The sequence below is a fragment of the Ochotona princeps genome, chromosome 20, assembly GCF_030435755.1.
Source record: "Ochotona princeps isolate mOchPri1 chromosome 20, mOchPri1.hap1, whole genome shotgun sequence".
NCBI lineage: Eukaryota > Metazoa > Chordata > Mammalia > Lagomorpha > Ochotonidae > Ochotona > Ochotona princeps.
Window position 1 is genome coordinate 19,983,974 of NC_080851.1, and position 16,948 is coordinate 20,000,921.

The window sequence follows — 16,948 nt, forward strand, 5'->3', positions numbered from 1 at the left end:
GGGTACAGTCTTACAGTATAGTCAATACATAGACCAGCGGCATGATCATTTGTTGTCTTTGTCAAGTGCTCTATATTGTATAGACATGTATGATTGCATGTGATCAGATATGCAGTAGGTTTGTTTCCACAAGCACATGGGTAATGTATTGTGCTAAGACATTAGGGTGATTACCATGTTACTAGGCAACAGGAAATTTTTAGCGTCATTGAAACTGGCTTCATAAATACAATTAATGATTGACTGAAATGCTGTTTTACAGTACATGGCTATATTTGTCAGAGACTATGCCCAGAGAAAACTTAACAGTAGTTATTGTTTGACTTCTACAAGAAATGCTTGCTCATCTCTGAATTAGAATGTAGCTTTCCTCCACAAAAAGCTTAATTTTTTGTCTTTAAAACATTAAATATTTCCTTTAAGCTATCATGAATAAAAAGGGATTATATATTTGAAATACATAGGAAATAAGTTAATATGAGTTTTTAGCAAAATTGCATTGGTAATAATTAAATAAAAAACTACAGTTTCATATAAGAACTATAAGTTCTACAATTTATATAGAGTTCTGGCACATCGAGGTTGGTTAAAGAATGGTACATGAGCAGACAGAGCCCAAGTGAAGACATGAAATTCTCAAAGTCTTTAGAAATTCATAATATTCAGTTTTGCTCTAAAATTGATTCAAGTTGACAATCAAGGAGTTGTACTTTTTGCAGTTAGTTTGAATTGTTGTTGGGAAATAGTACTCACTGTGTCCTTAATTTCTAAAGCTTTTCTAATCATAGCATCAGGTTTGATAATAACAATTGTGTATTGGTTCTCTAGGGAAAGAATACAAGATTTAATTTTTTGGCACAATATCTAAATAATGAAGGGCATTGCTATTTCACATATAAATCTTTAACATTCAGGAAATTTCTGTCTACTGGTAGTTTTATATTTTAATAAGGTATTTCAATTCTCAAAAACATCTACTTAGAATCAAAGTGCAGTTCCTATAGCTGCATTTCAAGAGAAGCATTCACAATCAACAAAGATATGTTCAGCAGGTAAGGCACTGGAAAGTGGAATGAAATTCACATGCATTAAAATCACATCCATGATCCCATACAACTTAATATTGCCTTTCCATTGTACATTATGCAGTTAAGCAAAACAGATGAAAAATCTATCTACTTTTTTATCATGAATTGTTGGTGCCAGATAGCTCATTGAGTATGGCTATTGACCTCACACTCTCCAGAAATAGAATACACACACACATGCACACACACACACACACACACACACACACACACACACACACACACACTACGTGCAAACACCCAAAGAAAATCCAGTGAGGGCATAGATGGTTAAAAATAAAAAGAAGCCCAAAGTCATTGTCATGAAGGAAGATGTCATTTTGACACGTTTGGCATATGATGAAAGGTGAAATAGGAAGCTGTTGTTAACGTTACTTGCAGGACACCACAATATATGGTTCTGGATAAACTATGAGACTTGGGGTTCAGAGACCAGGGGTATAAGGCGAAGCGAGTAGAAGAGCGTGCCTTTTGGTCAGCAAGCCTTGCAAGACAGGAATCATTCATCCGAACAACCCTTCGTGGATGAATGTTGATGGTATCTACTTTTTGTTGCTTCGAGTGAGTTGTAATTAACACCCATGTTGAAAACAAATCCTTGCCATTCCTTTAAAGCAAGTTGACTTACCAGCCGTTCCAGCGTGGGCTTGCCCATCCTCTTCTGAATCTATTAGTGCAATTCCATGATACTATGAAGGAGAAATGCAAGGTAAACATAGCTAGGTTTCGACATGACAGCGAAAGGGTGTTTGCAAACTTAGTTTCTCGTGATTATTTATAAGACTTAGAGGGTAAAGTGGAAAGGTGCCCGGTTTTATCTAACACGCCTAAATTTTCCACAGGATTCAAATTAGGAATATTTTAAATGGAGAGAATAGGAAGCACTCACAAATAATGTATTTTAAAATATGAAAATGGTCAAATAAAATCTTTAATACACAAGAAAAGCTTGAGTGTTTAAAAAATTAAATAAGCTATAAGTACATGAGCACCATGCTCAAGATCAAAGGAGCATTGAGAAGCCTCAGGATCCATTCTTGGCTGTTATTCTTCATAAATTTGGAACCAGATTTCTCCTTATTTACAAGATCATATTCAGTGTCAATATCCTATAAAAGAATAAAAATCTAGGAAAGGCAAGTGTTCTTGACTTCTAAGGATGTTCTGAATCTTTCGTGAATCTTTCGTGAACGATCTGAAAAGTTTTCTTTTTACATAAACGTGTATACACATGAATATGTTTGGTGAAAGAATGCATCGTTTCAGATTCTCCAGTGGTATAAGGATGCAAACGTATTTTGCATTTTTGGAACAAGAAGGAATAGTTTCAGATTCTCCAACAGCATAATCCAAAAAGTCAGCTTTTTTTTTTTTTTGACAAGAGAATGCCTAAGTTCAGAATCTTCAGTGGAGTAAAGGCACAAAAATGTTGCGACATCACCACCCCCTGAAAGCATTCACCTCTATAACCACAGCCTGCTTGTGTTTGTTAGACTGGGGCCAGCTACTAGGGCAAGCACTGACCACATGAGCCTAACTTAAGCACTGGAAATGAACGTAGCCCAAATAAAGATAGGATATTTGCATAAAATACATAGAGGTTGCCCGCATCGCAGATGGAGTTTTTGCTTGCTATGCCACAAAGCTGGTCCTTGACTTCAATTATTTTTAATACTCTAGATAACAAAGTGATAAACTTCCTTTTTTTATTTTTGCCTTATTTCCCTAGAGTAAGTTAATGATGAGTGATTTTCAAGGATTTAATTGTCAATCTTCCAAGACAGGTTGTACCTTTAGACATCTAGACTGTTACAAAGTTAGGAAAATGTTTTAGGGAAATAATGAAAAGGTAATTTAGTTTAAAATGTAGAGAAGTTGCTAATCCAAAGTATTACCTGAGGGCGAGGCATTTCACCTGCTGCAATTTTTCTCTCATCATTGATCAAGTTAATTATTTTTTTACTAACAAGTGGTGCATTTGCACCTTGAATTTTTGCAATAATTTTTCCGTTCTGAAAGTGAAAAGGAAAACACGAAGGATGTGTTCAGTCTCAGAATAATTCATGAATTGGTACTCAATCTGTACGAACTCACCTATTCTTGGTACACATCAATCTGTTTTTAAAGCTTGATGTAGCTAATGATGTGAAGGGGGCATTGATGTGATAAACATGGCTCTTTAAACTTACCACTAAATGTGTCCATCCTCCCACAACCAAAGTCATGGCAGCATCCTTCAGCTCCTGCAGAAGGCAAGTCGCTACCCTGACAGTCGTTGCCACCCCCAGCATTCCCGCTGGGGTCTTCTCTGCTTTCAGTGGGAAAGGTCATGGCTTTGTCTCCTAACATTACCCTCCCTAGACACTTCAGAGATGTGTCTCATTTTTTGTCCATTTCCAATCCATATTTACTAATTATCTGTTTATTTGCACTGTACCAGAGAGGCATAATGATAATTGGAACCTGACCCAATTAAATTACAAAAGAACAGTTCTGCAAAAATAACACATGGTGCCTAGCAACCGTGAGAGGTGCCAACTCACCCTGAAACCCAAGTCCTAACACCTTAGTGGTGACATCAGAATGTACATTATCAACACAGCCAATGGGCATCCTGCTGCTACCAGTATGAGGCAGGATTTGGGATTGGGGGTAAGATTTTGAGCCACATAATGAGTAGAGCTGATTTGAAGCTCATTAAAGACGGAAGTGAAATGGAAGATAAGGAGTCAAACAAAACAGACCTCTTAAGAAGCAATAAAGTTATTGAAAATGTGAGGTGAAAGAAGGAAACATCAATTCTTTGTGTCTCTGAGAAATACAGTGTGAGAAAACAGTCACGACTTCTGGGCTGCTGGCTAGGAGCCAGATCAAGTCGAGGAAGGGGAGGAGAAGCCCAGGACACAGTCCAACACTTAGAGAGTTTGCTGTTTTGATCCCAGAAGTTACACAATGGAAGTCTGAGAGTGAAGGAGCACTGGGGATATAAGTCAGGAAAAGAAGTGTGTGGCTGGGAAGAACTGGTGGGTTTCTGCTTCAAGCGTTAATTTTAGGAATTGGAGATCAGGGCTTGAGTCTTTTGGCTGAGTCTGACTCTAAAGGCAGGGTGACAGCAATCGCGGAGTTCAAGACTCTATGTGTAGTATACCTGTTCAGTCTTTCCCCCTTCATCCCTGGCTCCCTGATACCCGCTGCCGGGATTTCCTCCCTGTTCCATCAATAGGTCAGGCCCATTTCTGCCACTGTGTGTACTCACATCCTAGTTCCTTAAACCACAGCTAAGCCAGGAGTCAGTAAACTGTCACGTTATAGGGATGGAATTTCCATGATGCTGAAAACAGCTACTCTCTGATCTTTACAGAAAATGTTGTCTGAACGAGGAGGAAACAAGGAGGAAGTGTAAATACAGAGATAATAAAGCAGTGGTCTTAGAGATGGTTGCCTGTAGAATACCCATGAATATTTTTAAACAATTCTCTCCTGCTAGATATCTTAGACATTTCCTGATTTTTTTCCACTTCTTTAAATATCTCATTGTAGAAATCCCTGATGGTTTCCTTAGCAAAAACATCATTCTATTTTTCTTTTCAGTGATCAGCTCATTATAAGCTCCTAGAAGTCAAATTATGAAATATATTATTAGACAAGCAAAGATAGTGCAAAGAGTGTGCAATTACTATCATCAGCAAACAGCCCATGGTAGTTTTACAATGCTGCTTGTCCTTTAACTGCAAATTGGAATCTGATGAACAATTGAGATGGTAAATATTATACGTACAAGACTGAAGAGAAAAACAGGTTCACATTTATCTCTAAATGGCTGCAAAGTCGCAATGCTGTCAGCTTCTGCCTGAAAAACAAATTATAAATATTTCATACAGTGATAAAGCAAAGTCGATCCACATCTTTCGGTGTGCTATGTTTAGGCCATGCAGAGGTGCATGTGTTTTTATTTTTGTGCTTACGACAATATTCTCTTGGTGTGTTGCATTTGTGTTAAGGGTCAAATTGCACAGAGTGTTCATTCAAGCCCTGAGTCATTCATCCTCCACCTTACCTCTGGGCCTTCCCCTTTCTGGCCTCCAACCTCTATCTAGCCAGACTCTTCTCATTGTCTCCTCCTCCCCCATGGCCTGGGGTTGCCTTTCCCTTTCCAAGTGAGCTCTTCCCCCCAAGGCGTCTGTCTGAGTCTGTTCAGCTGCACAGCACCTCCTACTCTCCACAGCAGTTTTACCACTCCTCTCTTGGGACATCCTTTGTCCCCTGCAACGTTCCCACAACAGAGGTAGAGCGCTCTGACTCCCTCCATTCAAAGGACAGCAGCATGTTCAGAAACGGCAGGGTCTGTGTCTCCCTTTGTATCTCTGTCCTCCCTCATGTCCACCGGGGGGTTGTGTGTAAAAACAAGCTTTTTAAATGAAGTGGTAGTTACATCTTATTATTTTTGAAGGTTTATCTACCTATTTATTTATTTGAAATGTGGAGTGACATAGAGAAGACAGAGAATTTTTCCACCTGCTGATCTACGCCCCCAATGACCACAAGGGACAAGTATGGACTGGGCTGCAATCAGCAGCCAGAAATTCCATCTTGGTCTCCAACATGAGAGTCAGGGTTCCAAGCACTTGGTCCATGTTGCACTGCCGGCTCGAACACATTAGCAGGGAGCTGGATTGGAAGCAGAGTAACTGGGACTTAAACTGGTATTCGGACAAGGGATGTGGACATTGCAAGCTGCGGCTTAGCCCACTGCACTACAACACTGCCCCAGTAGTCACATCTTAAAGTCTTTGATTTTTATGTTTCAAGTTTTTTAACTTTTCATACAAATTCCAAAATTGACTAAAGAGAACTGCACTTTGTGTTCTGTGTTAACATTCATGTACTCTCCCTGATTCCAATTATCAGGGCGAGATGGATATGGAGGGCCTTCCCTAAACTGGACTCTCAGTCTGTGACTTAACAACAACCATTCATTCCTCACACATCTGGCAGCGGCCGGCTGAGAGGAGTGAGACAGCAGTTAGGTTTTTCCTGGGAAAGTCTTCACTTGGAGATCATGTCTTCCTCATCCAATAATGACATTGATCTTATCCTGATTACCTTCCAAAGAACCACTTCCAGAGACCATCACAACGCTGATAACAATTTCAATGCATGAATTTTGCAAGCTGTATCAGAAGCAGAGAAGCCAGTTTTCAAAACTGCACCCTGATAAGAGATGCCAGTGTCATCACTGGCAGCTTAACTTGCTGTGCCAAAACCCAGTCCTACTACTTTAGCCATTTGAAAAGGCATAAAGCTGAAAAAAATTGTTCTAAGTAACTCAAGGCAATTTTAATTAGTTAACAGTCTCATAGGTTTTCTTTTCGGGCTTCAAAGTTCAGGATACCTTCTTCAACGTCCAGCAGAGGGCGCCTGTAAGTTGTTGCTCACAGTGGGCCTTCAGAGGTGATTCTTCGCTTTTCAAAAAAACCAGCATTGGGCCGGGCAGCGTGACCTAGCGGCTAAAGTCCTCGCCTTGAAAGCCCCAGGATCCCATATGGGCACAGGTTCTAATCCTGGAAGCTCCACTTCCCATCCAGCTCCCTGCTTGTGGCCTGGGAAAGCAGTCGAGGACGGCCCAAACCTTTGGACCCTGCACCCGTGTGGGAGACCTGGAAGAGGTTCCAGGTTCCCAGCGTCGGATCTGCGCGCACCGGCCCGTTGCGGCTCACATGGGGAGTGAAACATCGGATGGAAGATCTTCCTCTCTGTCTCTCCTCCTCTCTGTATATCCGGCTTTCCAATAATAATAAAAATCTTAAAAAAAAAAAACCAGCATTAATCTATGTGAATGCACTGTTGCTGGGAGAACGAAAACAGAAGAGGAACCCTGCACACGATGTTTTTGCCCGTAAATTCACTGCATGCTAATATTATAGGTGTGGCATATTGTGGAAAGACCACACTATGGTTACTTCTCAGTGAAATCAATACAGGAATGGAACTAACATTCCTGGAGCAGGCTATGGAATTCTGCACAGCCGGGCACTGCTGAATGGACCCAGCCTTAGGCCTCTAACAAGCACCATGAAGGCCTGCAGCATCTCTAATACAACGAGTCCTCTTTTCTTAGAGCTGTTCTGAATTGTGCAGAAATGGGGCCCGATAAATACACGATCAGTTCTCCCTCCACAGTTACTAGAACCTGCACACAGGCCGTATAAACAACATGGATTTCATCAATTTTGACCTCATCAGGTTCACTTCTGGCTTGTCCAAAAGGTCCCTTCCTCTCCTTATCTTACCCCAAGTTTCCTCCCAGATTGCCTATCAGGTGAGCTTCTAGTTAGCCTGCCCAGAGAGGAAGGGAGTTTCCTTGACGTTTGTCTTTCTCCATTGTCTCTATTTTCTTGTCCTACCTTGGTCTTCTCCATGAACTCCAGGAACAAATCCAGCCTATGGATTTGTATTCCTGTTTCATTCAGAGAAACTTCTCTAATGCCAACCCCCAGGATTCACAAACATTTTCTGACTCTTGCTTCTCCACAGCACATCTGCCAGCTGGTAGACACGTCTGATATTGTTTACAGTCTCTTGCATCAGCTCCTTGCCAAGTGTGCATGGCAATCCACTTCAGGCCCTATTTTATGCTCATTGAACTTGGATTTTCCTTCCTGCCAACACTGAAGTCCAGAATACCTGCTAGCTGCTTTCAGGTAGTCCTGATTTTCCGGAATGAAGAAGGTTGTTACAGAATTTTGTTTTTTGAAAACATGTGAAGCCAAGGGAATGAAAAGGAAGTATATATTTAGAGAAAATATTTGCGAAAGGCTAAGTCTAGTTAATAAAGACTGTTACCCAAATGTGTAAAAAAAAACATGACTAAAAAATGAGCCAAAGATCTCAACAGACACCTTAGTAGAAAATATATTCAGATGGGAAAAATATACATGTAAAAATGCTTCACATCATTTGTCATCAGGGAAATGCAATTTAAAGCAACAATGAGGCACCGCCAATTAAAATGACCAAGATTTAGATCACTGGCAATTCCAAATACTGGCAAGGATGTGGAGCAACAGGAGTTCTCTGTTGGCAATGGACATGCAAACTGAGGCAGCCATTTCAAATGATGGTTAGACAGGCTCTCGTAAAATGGGACATAGTTTTCCCATGTGAGCCAGTAGGCAACTTCCTTAGCATCTACCAAAGCATATTCAAACAGAAACTCTGTGGGCAGATGTTTAGAAGTCCAGGTTGCTTACAGCCACTCTCTTCAAAGTAATCAAAACTCAGAAAGAGCCAAGATGTTCTTCAGATGTTCTTCATAAACTATGGTACCTGCCAACAACGGGTTATTCGGCTCTAAAAAGAACTGAGCTGTCGAGTAATGGAAATTCACCTCTGAAAATTAAATACATGTTAGTGAAGTAAAAGGAGCCAGTCTGAAAAGGCTACATACTGTATAATTCAAAGTTTCTTACATGTTAGATTGCTAACCATTGCCTTAAGTTGAGGAAAAGGCTTCCTATAATTTGCCTGTGGAAGGGGCTGGATGAGAAGCATAAGTTAAGGTCGGGAAGCAAGCTCATCCCACACTCTGGGTTGCGAGGGGCCATGGAAGGGGTGGATCCTGGAGGAAATGCCATGTGTTGACCTTGCACTGCTGTAGTAGATACTGTGTTTCCTAGACAAGGAGCAAGATGTAAATCAGTACCTGTTTCTGCATCTCAGGCCTCGCAGGTCTGAGTGTGCTTCTGTCCAATAGAAACATTTTATGAGTTAGTTCCATCTTGTAATTTCCCTCTACCCACATTTGAAACCTAAAAGAGGGCTAGGCGTGGGTAACAGTGCTTCATCCAACACAAAAAGCATTCAAAAGTGCCTAGTTCAATCCAGCTTCCTTTGGTTTTGACACCAGCTTGTGCCCAACATACAGGTGATGGCTTGGGTAATTATATTTCTGTTAACCACTTGGTAGCAGTTCCTGGCTCTCAGTTTTGACCTGGTCTTTCCCCAGCTATTGTAGGCATTTGGGGGTGAATGGCAAAAAAACCAAATAGCTCTTTCTGTTTATCTCGGTCTCTCTGCTTTTCAAATATAATGAATTAAATATAATGAATTAAAAAGACTGAAAAGAAATAGACAGTGATAATGTAATAATACATATTCCTTGTCCCAGGATATTTTGTTGACATGTGAACTATGCAAAAATTATTGTTGGAATAGTCCATATTCTTGACCATCACCATTAAATCTAAAATCTAGCTTGTATTTCCCATTTATAGTATACAGTATATCTTAATTTGGATACTAAATTTTCACCAGAAGTGGTTGGCTTTTAATAATACTTAGCCAAATTGGCAGCTAAAAAGTAGATTTATCTCCCCACATTTTCCCAAACTTTAAAAGCTTTAAAATAGCTGTTTAGTGTTTGAATTTGTAAATTAAAAATTCAGTTCCTCTTTGGAACTAAACACATTTCTTGTACTGCATAGCTACATGCTGAGTGGCTACCACATCAGACAATTGGTAATTTGCCATGGATAAATTGAATAATCAGTATAAATAAGTCAAATTATTTGAGTTCACCCTGTTCCATCTGAGTGGTAATGAAGTGACAGGGAAAAAAATCATTGCCATGGGAAATTTGGTAACTAGGTAAATAAATGCTCAGGGTGCTATGCTATGATAAGACTCAGTAAACAGTTTCTGCAGCTGTTGTTCTAAGGGACACACAGCAAATGGGTGTCATGTGGAAAGAAGTGGGTCAACAGATAACCATTTCTTACCCTTTTCCAATATTCACAACCATAATAAACAGCCTCTCCATCATAGAAATGGTGTTTTTGAAAATCACATTCGTTTTCAGATTTAGACCAAGTAAATATGCAGAACTACCCAAAGGCATCATCTATTGTGAAAAATCAACTTATTTTTTCTAAGTTAAGACAATACTGTAAAGTAAGAAGAGAATAATAATTTAACAAAAAGGAAACCCTTACAACAACAAAGTGCAGAATATCCTCTTCATTCAGCTCATTTTTCAGTTTTCGGAACAAAGTTTGCATTGCTTTGCAAGGTCCACACCAGGCTTGGTAAACATCGATCACTAGAAGATGATAATTTTAGGCAGGTACAGAGTCAAAAGATTCTGCCATTGTCACTTATTTCAATGCTGGGCCAGGGGTAATATCAAGGATGGCAGGATTTCACATTCCAAATGGGGATCCGCACCCTGCAGAGAGGCCCATACCCTAAAAGTCCAGATGGAGAGGGTCCCATACCTGTCAGACCTTTGTTCTGTAGCATCTCATCCCACAGGCTCTGGCTATTGATGACTACCTGTAAAAAGGGAGGGCCTGTCAAAGTTATCAAGTACCTGGCCAACACTAGAGTCAGAAGTGTTGCTGTGCCATGCTCACCTGTAACTGAACTTCTCGCTTTTTGCTTGTCATTGATCTACTCTAGTGTGAGAAAAGAAGTACAAAAAAGTTCAGGAAGAATTGTAAATTATTGTTTCTTTATGCTTGAAGTAGGCATCTTCATACACGGTAGACATTTCCATTTGCTAGCTGTTGGATGAGAGAGCAGATGACATCACAGACAGAGCCCAGCATTCCAGACTCCATGCAAAATGTTGTCACAGTAGCTTAGATCTCAGTCATCCTGAAGCAAGATAAGAACGTTAGGAGTTATACTCTTATTAAAAGAACTGTGTTTTCCCAAAGTTTTCCACAGCATTTCCTGTTTTCATTGCATGCATATTAATTTGCAGTGAATACACTCCTGAATACCTATTGGGATCTGCCCAACCCAGAGATATTTAATTTTTAGAATAAGGCCACTGATGTGTTCTGAAGCACAACACAAATTGTGAAGAGGTCTTAAATTAGTGAGGATAGAACTTCCATTCAGTCATGTCCTGGATAATTTGGACTGACAGCGGATATTAGAATCAAGCAAAGGAATGGCCACAAAAGATGTCCAGGTGCAGGTTCTGGATGTTTAAAAAAAAGGAGGCTTGAACAAGCCATAAGGCTCTAAATGAGCTCCCTGGCTAAGGTCAGTAGCCATTGTGGGGTGAGTCTGCAAAACCCTGTGCCTTGGCGACAGACAGGGCCAAGGCTGGGGGCTGAGGCCAGTTGGGTTCTGGAGAGCATCCTCTCTACTCTAGTCCAGTTAAAGCAAAAGGAAGAGGAATGTTGGGCCTGACAGGGAAAGCCAAGGACACGAACATCTTCACCTGAGAACCCTGGCTGGCACTCTCCATGGACTTGTCTCAACACTCATGCCACAACCAGAAGGTACAATGGGTCAATGCACGCATGAACGACTGGCACTTGACATCCTCCACTTCTTCATCCACCATACTGAAGAGACAACCACGTCCTACTTCCACCTGTATAGGAGTCCTCCCCTGCTTCAGCAGCCTTCTGGGAACCCTCTCTGATAACCCTGTCTTGGTTCTTCCCATCAGCAACCTTAGTTTTCAGGATGAGCATTCCAAGTTTAGACAAGTCCTCTCCTGTCTGGTCACACTTTACAGCACGTGATGTTCATTGCTAAGATTGCAAAAGGATCTGCTTTGAATTCCAGTCTCAGAATAACTCTCTAACATGTCTCCTGGATTAATTAATTAGTTAATTAATCAATTGACTTACTTTCTGTGTAGAAATCTTTTTAGGCTTAACCAAAAAAGTTGCAAAATATAATACAGAAAACTCCCACACCCTCTCCAAAGATCTTCCCTAACCCCAGTGAAATTATCATGGAAACCAGGAAATTGACACTGATATAATCAAGGATTGTTCTATGGTCTTTAAATAAACCTTTGCAATGTTCTTAGCAATAGCCTTCTCTCTCATCCAGGATCCAGTGGAGAATCACACATTGCATTTAGTTGTCCTGCCATTTCCAATCTGGCACAGGCCTGCAAGACCATTGTTTTTGTAAACTTGACTTTTTATTTAAAAAAAAACATGTCATCCTGTTCTTTTCATATGAAAACTATTTTCTACACTTGCATAAACATACCTTTTAGCTTGTTCTACTTTCCATTGTACTTGGGACACAAGTCCTTTCCTTTTTGGGTCATCTGACTCTCCTTAATAATGATTACTTGGCTATTGGTATTTGTAATTTTGACTGGGGCACATCTTTATCAGGGATGGCTTTTTAGCACGTAAGAGCTCTTGTACCTACCCTACATACTGCTGCCTGACTCCTCCTATATCTAGGTACTAGGTCAGTTGTATATTAATGCCAAGCCTTATCGTATTATTTCACATAGAGAATGGAACTATCAATGGATGGTACAGTCCTGGAAAGGGAGCAACTTGCTGTGCCTTTATGATAAACACAACACATCTTAGATTCTCTGCACAGAGGTCCTTAAATCCTTATAGTTTCCAAAGTGATGGACATGCTGGAATTATGTTCCATTGTGTTATTTTGTCTTTTATCCCATTTCCTGAAAAAGCACTACTAAATTCCTTGGAATTTCTTGGATAATAGAAAAATCTTTTGTTATCATGAAGCAACGTTAGCTGTTTTCCTAGATAGCCTGCAGATGTGGGTAGGAGTGGGACTGATCACAGCCAGATCATGATTAGAGGATTGGAACCCTCAGCTTCTCTTCTTCATTATCCAGAGACATGGTGTTGGAAGCCAGATGACAAGTCTGTCATATCTAAATGATGACGCCTCCATGAGAACTCCTAATGTATGAAATTCATAGACTTTTCAAGTTGGGGAACATACCTTTGGGCCAAGAAGGCACTGTACCCCAAAGCCATGGGACCAGAATCTCCTGGGTTTCTTCATTTATCTTTATACCTGTAGCCTTTCTCATATTCTGTATCACAAATCCACAGTCTTAAGTAAATGTTTCCTTAAATTTTAGGAACATGACAAATTATTGGACCTGAGGATGGGCCGTTGGAACTCCCGATTTGTAACTACCTGGGACGAACACGTGAGTAATTGGCAATAGTAGTAACTGCATTTGAGGTGCAGGAAATCACGTGACACTGAGATCCTACCCTGTGGGGTCTGTGGTCACTGAGGCTATCGGTGACACAGTGGAGTTAAAGCATACCTGTCTAGTCTGGAGAACTGGTTGCTGCAGAAAAACTGAATATTTTGGTGACCAGAGGTATTGTTCAGAATCAGCTATGAGGGGAGAGAGTTTTGTTTTAACTCACTAGTAATACTTTAGCCACATGGAATTCCATGTATCAATGCTGCTTTCTCTAAGCCACTGGGAGGTGGAGACAGGAGTTTCTAGTCCCCTTTCACAAATGGGCCTTGTATGCAAATACTTGAAAATTGAGATTTTAAAATGTAAACAACGAAGGGCTTTGATTTCAGCTTGCACATGATTATCAGGACAAATGCACTCTGAAAACACTGCGTGTAAGAAAATGTATTCATACTGTAACACTTGAGAGTTTGTGTTCTAAATGCCAAAGACTACAAGTGATGGTACTTTTAGAGAGGCTGTGATTGTTTTGTCCCTTGTGCGTATTTGACATTGTGTTTCAAGATTCACTAAAGATGTTTCCTTTTCCATCAGCCTCTTCTTACTGGGCTTTGAACACTATGTGGTATGTTCAATTTCTTTCTTTGGGGCATAGGTTTATCAGTGTCCAGATATTTTATTTGTGTGTTCTCAGGATCCACAGAAGAAGACCTGGGTTACAGAATTATGTTTACTTTACTCTCTTGCATATAAAGTTCTCTCTGATAGCAATCATTAGCATTTGAACATAAAAATTCAAGAATTAGCTAAAGGTTTCCTACTGGGGAATAGAAAATATTCTAAACATATATGAACTCTTTCATGAGGCAAAACAAAACTCCACTTTTTAAATTCAAGCAATCTGGTTCAGATAAGTAAATAGACTATTAGGAAACTAAGTGGTATTTAGAGACTTGAAGTTGGTAACTTCAGCTGTAGATAGAAGCACAATAGTGTTCTACAGAGGAGAACTTTATAGAACTTTTTATGTTTCTCCTCTTTTAGATAAAAAAAAGTTGGATTCTGAATCCAATCTAAAAAAAAATTCACCTGAATAATAATACGGAGTAAATGCTCTCTTTTCCCATCAAATACTAAATTAAGGCAGTGAAAAAAATGAAAAGGCATATTAAAAACTCATGCTGAAAAATCCTATTACACTGCAACCTCTTGGGAGCTGCAAGATGAATGAGTCTGGATTGAGAAAATAATTCTGTGCAATTTCTAAATATGAGCAAATTGGATGACCTGAAATGAATCAGAAGGAGGCTTTGAGCATCCTGTTTTGCCTCCTGGCTCAGAGAGTCAGAGCTGTAATAACCCAAAGTGCTAGCCATCCTTCTGCAACCCCTCAGGCACCAATTTGTAAGGCAATCAGATATTATTTTCTACCCTTCAATGTATTTTTTTCTGCATTTACTAAATAAGAAAGGCAAGTTTGGAACAGTGAAGAACTAGCTGTTGCCATTTGAGATCTATAGCTAATGGTATGCTGATAAATGTAACAACCAGTTCTCTAAGAAAAAAAAAAAACCTATACAATAAAGCATAACTTCAACAGATATAAATGGTGTGTCAAATACAAGTGACAAATTATAAAATACACATATATTTCATATAACCAATTATTTTTTTATAAAGTGTTTTTATTGAGTCTTGCCAAACTCAGGTAAGTAATCAATTTATAGTTGTGATTTATTCATAATTTTTCCAATTCAAAATATGAATAAATGTTCTTACCTATTCAGCAAAGAAGTTGCTTGTGTCATCAGTGAGCACTTAAAGCTCCCATTGGAATGTTGTTAATGAGTTAAATAAACTGAAACAATGGAAATGTGTGTTGGAATTTTACACATTCATCAATGACATGAAGAAAAATTTCTTGCTGAATCAGATAATAGTTTGCAAACACTTGAATAATATTTCTTTGTTTTGGGGATTTCTTTGTTTCTGTGCTATTTAGAGTATAATAACAAGACACGAAACGGTTTTAAGTTTAATCTGTATTAACAATGGAACAATAAATAAGCCCTGATTTGTAGCATTTGCAGATTTCTGTTGTATAAGTGCCCCTACATGGTCAATTTCAATTTCAACATATCACAGAACAAAAGAGAGGTGCAATAAAGTGTTGTCCCCTGAATATAAACATATGTAAATAGTCTCAGTGGCAAACAAGAGTCAAATGCAGTTAAAAATGAAGAATGTTCACTTTTGAGTTCAGATTCAAGTGCTATTGTCTTTGTACAAAATATTATTTTACATTTTATGTCATTTATTTTTTTAAAATGGCTGTGATTGCCTAATTCCTAAAAATTTAGCAGTCAGTTCTCATGAACTGATACAAGCAGGTTGGAAAACACCACTGGCTAATAATCTGAAATAAATTTACACAATAAAAAATGTTAGGGAAGAATTGTTTGCAATGTAAGGTAAGTACTACATAAGAATTCAAAATATTAGGGAGGCTCCCACTAGGAAAGCACCAAATGTTTGCTGTTTCCCCAATCTAGTTGTTGAAATGCATTCATGTGGTAGCCATGTATAGATAAGTCAAGCCAGTAAAAATCCAGCACCTTTATTTTTTGTCAGGTGATAGATATTTGTATGAATAAAGAAATGCATGCGCACACACACACACACAAATGACCTTTAATATAGCACCTTATGAAATGTTAACTCAAAATAGATTAATGACTTAAATATAAAGACTTAAAACTATAAAAATTTCTAGAAGAAATCCAGGAGGAAAGCATCATGATATTGATCTTGGCAATGATTTTTCTGAATTTAATAACAAAAACAAATAAGCAAATATGACAAGTTCAACTACACACAAACAAAACAACCTAAAAAGCTTCTGCAAACAGAGCAAAAACAATGAACAGAACAAGAACAGGAAAGGCAATCTAGTAAATAAGACAAACTGCCAAGCCCACACCTGACAAAAGGAGCTGTTTTAAAGGGATCTTCGAAGAGTCTCAAGGCTTCTGCTTTGCTCTTCATCATCCCAAAATCACATTTGTTGCTTTTTTTCTGGTGAAGTTGCCAAGTTCAGCTCAGAGTTAAGGAGCGAGGAATCAGACTCCCACTCTCCATAATTTTTTGCATTTTCTTCCTATTTATTTATTTGAAAAGTCAAGTACCAGAGAGAGATGGAAAGATAACTTGTGTGTGAGAGAGAGACTTTTATCTGCTGGTTTGCCCACCAAAGCTGCAAGAACCAGGACTGGGCAGAGCCAAAGCCACGAGTCAAGAACTCCATCTGGTTCTCCCACATGGGTGACAGTAGCTGAATCAAGGCTTAACCTCTGTACCACAGTCCCTACCCTGCTAAGTTTTATCCAGTTGCCCTTGAAGTCTTTTCCAAATAGTCTTTAGTTATTTTGACAACACAGATCAGTTTTCATTTCATCTGGTTTTCCTTGCTACTTTAACAAGCTGTCTTAGTCTATGAGTAGAACCCTTTTGAAAGCTAACAGGTATGTTTTCAGAAACATTCTCATACTACCTGGTCTTATTTTTTCTATACAACTCACTATCCTTCCAGAGAGATTTTCTGCTTTTTGATGGGAAAGCAGTTAATGAGCTGTGTGATATAAATTCAGTCAGAGAATTGATGCTAATGCTCAGTGACAAAGATAAGAAGACATCTGAGCTCACACCCAGGGCTCAGCATTTTTTTTCCTGTTGCCTACAGTTTTACACTTCTTGCTTGGAAGATGGCTGGCACTGTGGGATCCACACCTACCCAGGTGGTCTTCCAGCTCAGCTTTCCTCAGATTTAACGACTTCAGATAAAAATGGGAAGAGCTTCCTAGTAGCCTGAAGATACAGCTAGAATACATATGCT

General features: G+C 39.3%; 2 protein-coding genes across 3 annotated transcripts in view; one reads left to right on the forward strand and one right to left on the reverse strand.

Annotated features, from left to right (window-relative positions):
* Nucleotides 1–10,775, reverse strand: part of NME8 (NME/NM23 family member 8) — a 28,121-nt gene extending 17,346 nt beyond the window's left edge. For both annotated transcript variants that reach the window (XM_058678028.1, XM_058678027.1), the window contains exons 1-7: nt 10,499–10,775; nt 10,361–10,418; nt 10,079–10,185; nt 4,867–4,938; nt 2,984–3,100; nt 1,717–1,777; nt 754–824 (exon numbers count right to left, since the gene is read on the reverse strand). In XM_058678028.1, the coding sequence (XP_058534011.1) occupies nt 754–824; nt 1,717–1,777; nt 2,984–3,100; nt 4,867–4,938; nt 10,079–10,185; nt 10,361–10,418; nt 10,499–10,531 (519 nt within the window). In that variant the 5' untranslated portion in view covers nt 10,532–10,775. The remainder of the gene's footprint in view (nt 1–753; nt 825–1,716; nt 1,778–2,983; nt 3,101–4,866; nt 4,939–10,078; nt 10,186–10,360; nt 10,419–10,498) is intronic.
* The window catches only part of SFRP4 (secreted frizzled related protein 4), a 50,207-nt gene extending 36,944 nt beyond the window's left edge, over nt 1–13,263 (forward strand). The window contains exon 7 of the mRNA XM_058678029.1: nt 12,979–13,263. Within this exon, the coding sequence (XP_058534012.1) occupies nt 12,979–13,003 (25 nt within the window). The 3' untranslated portion in view covers nt 13,004–13,263. The remainder of the gene's footprint in view (nt 1–12,978) is intronic.
* Nucleotides 13,264–16,948: the final 3,685 nt, after the last annotated feature.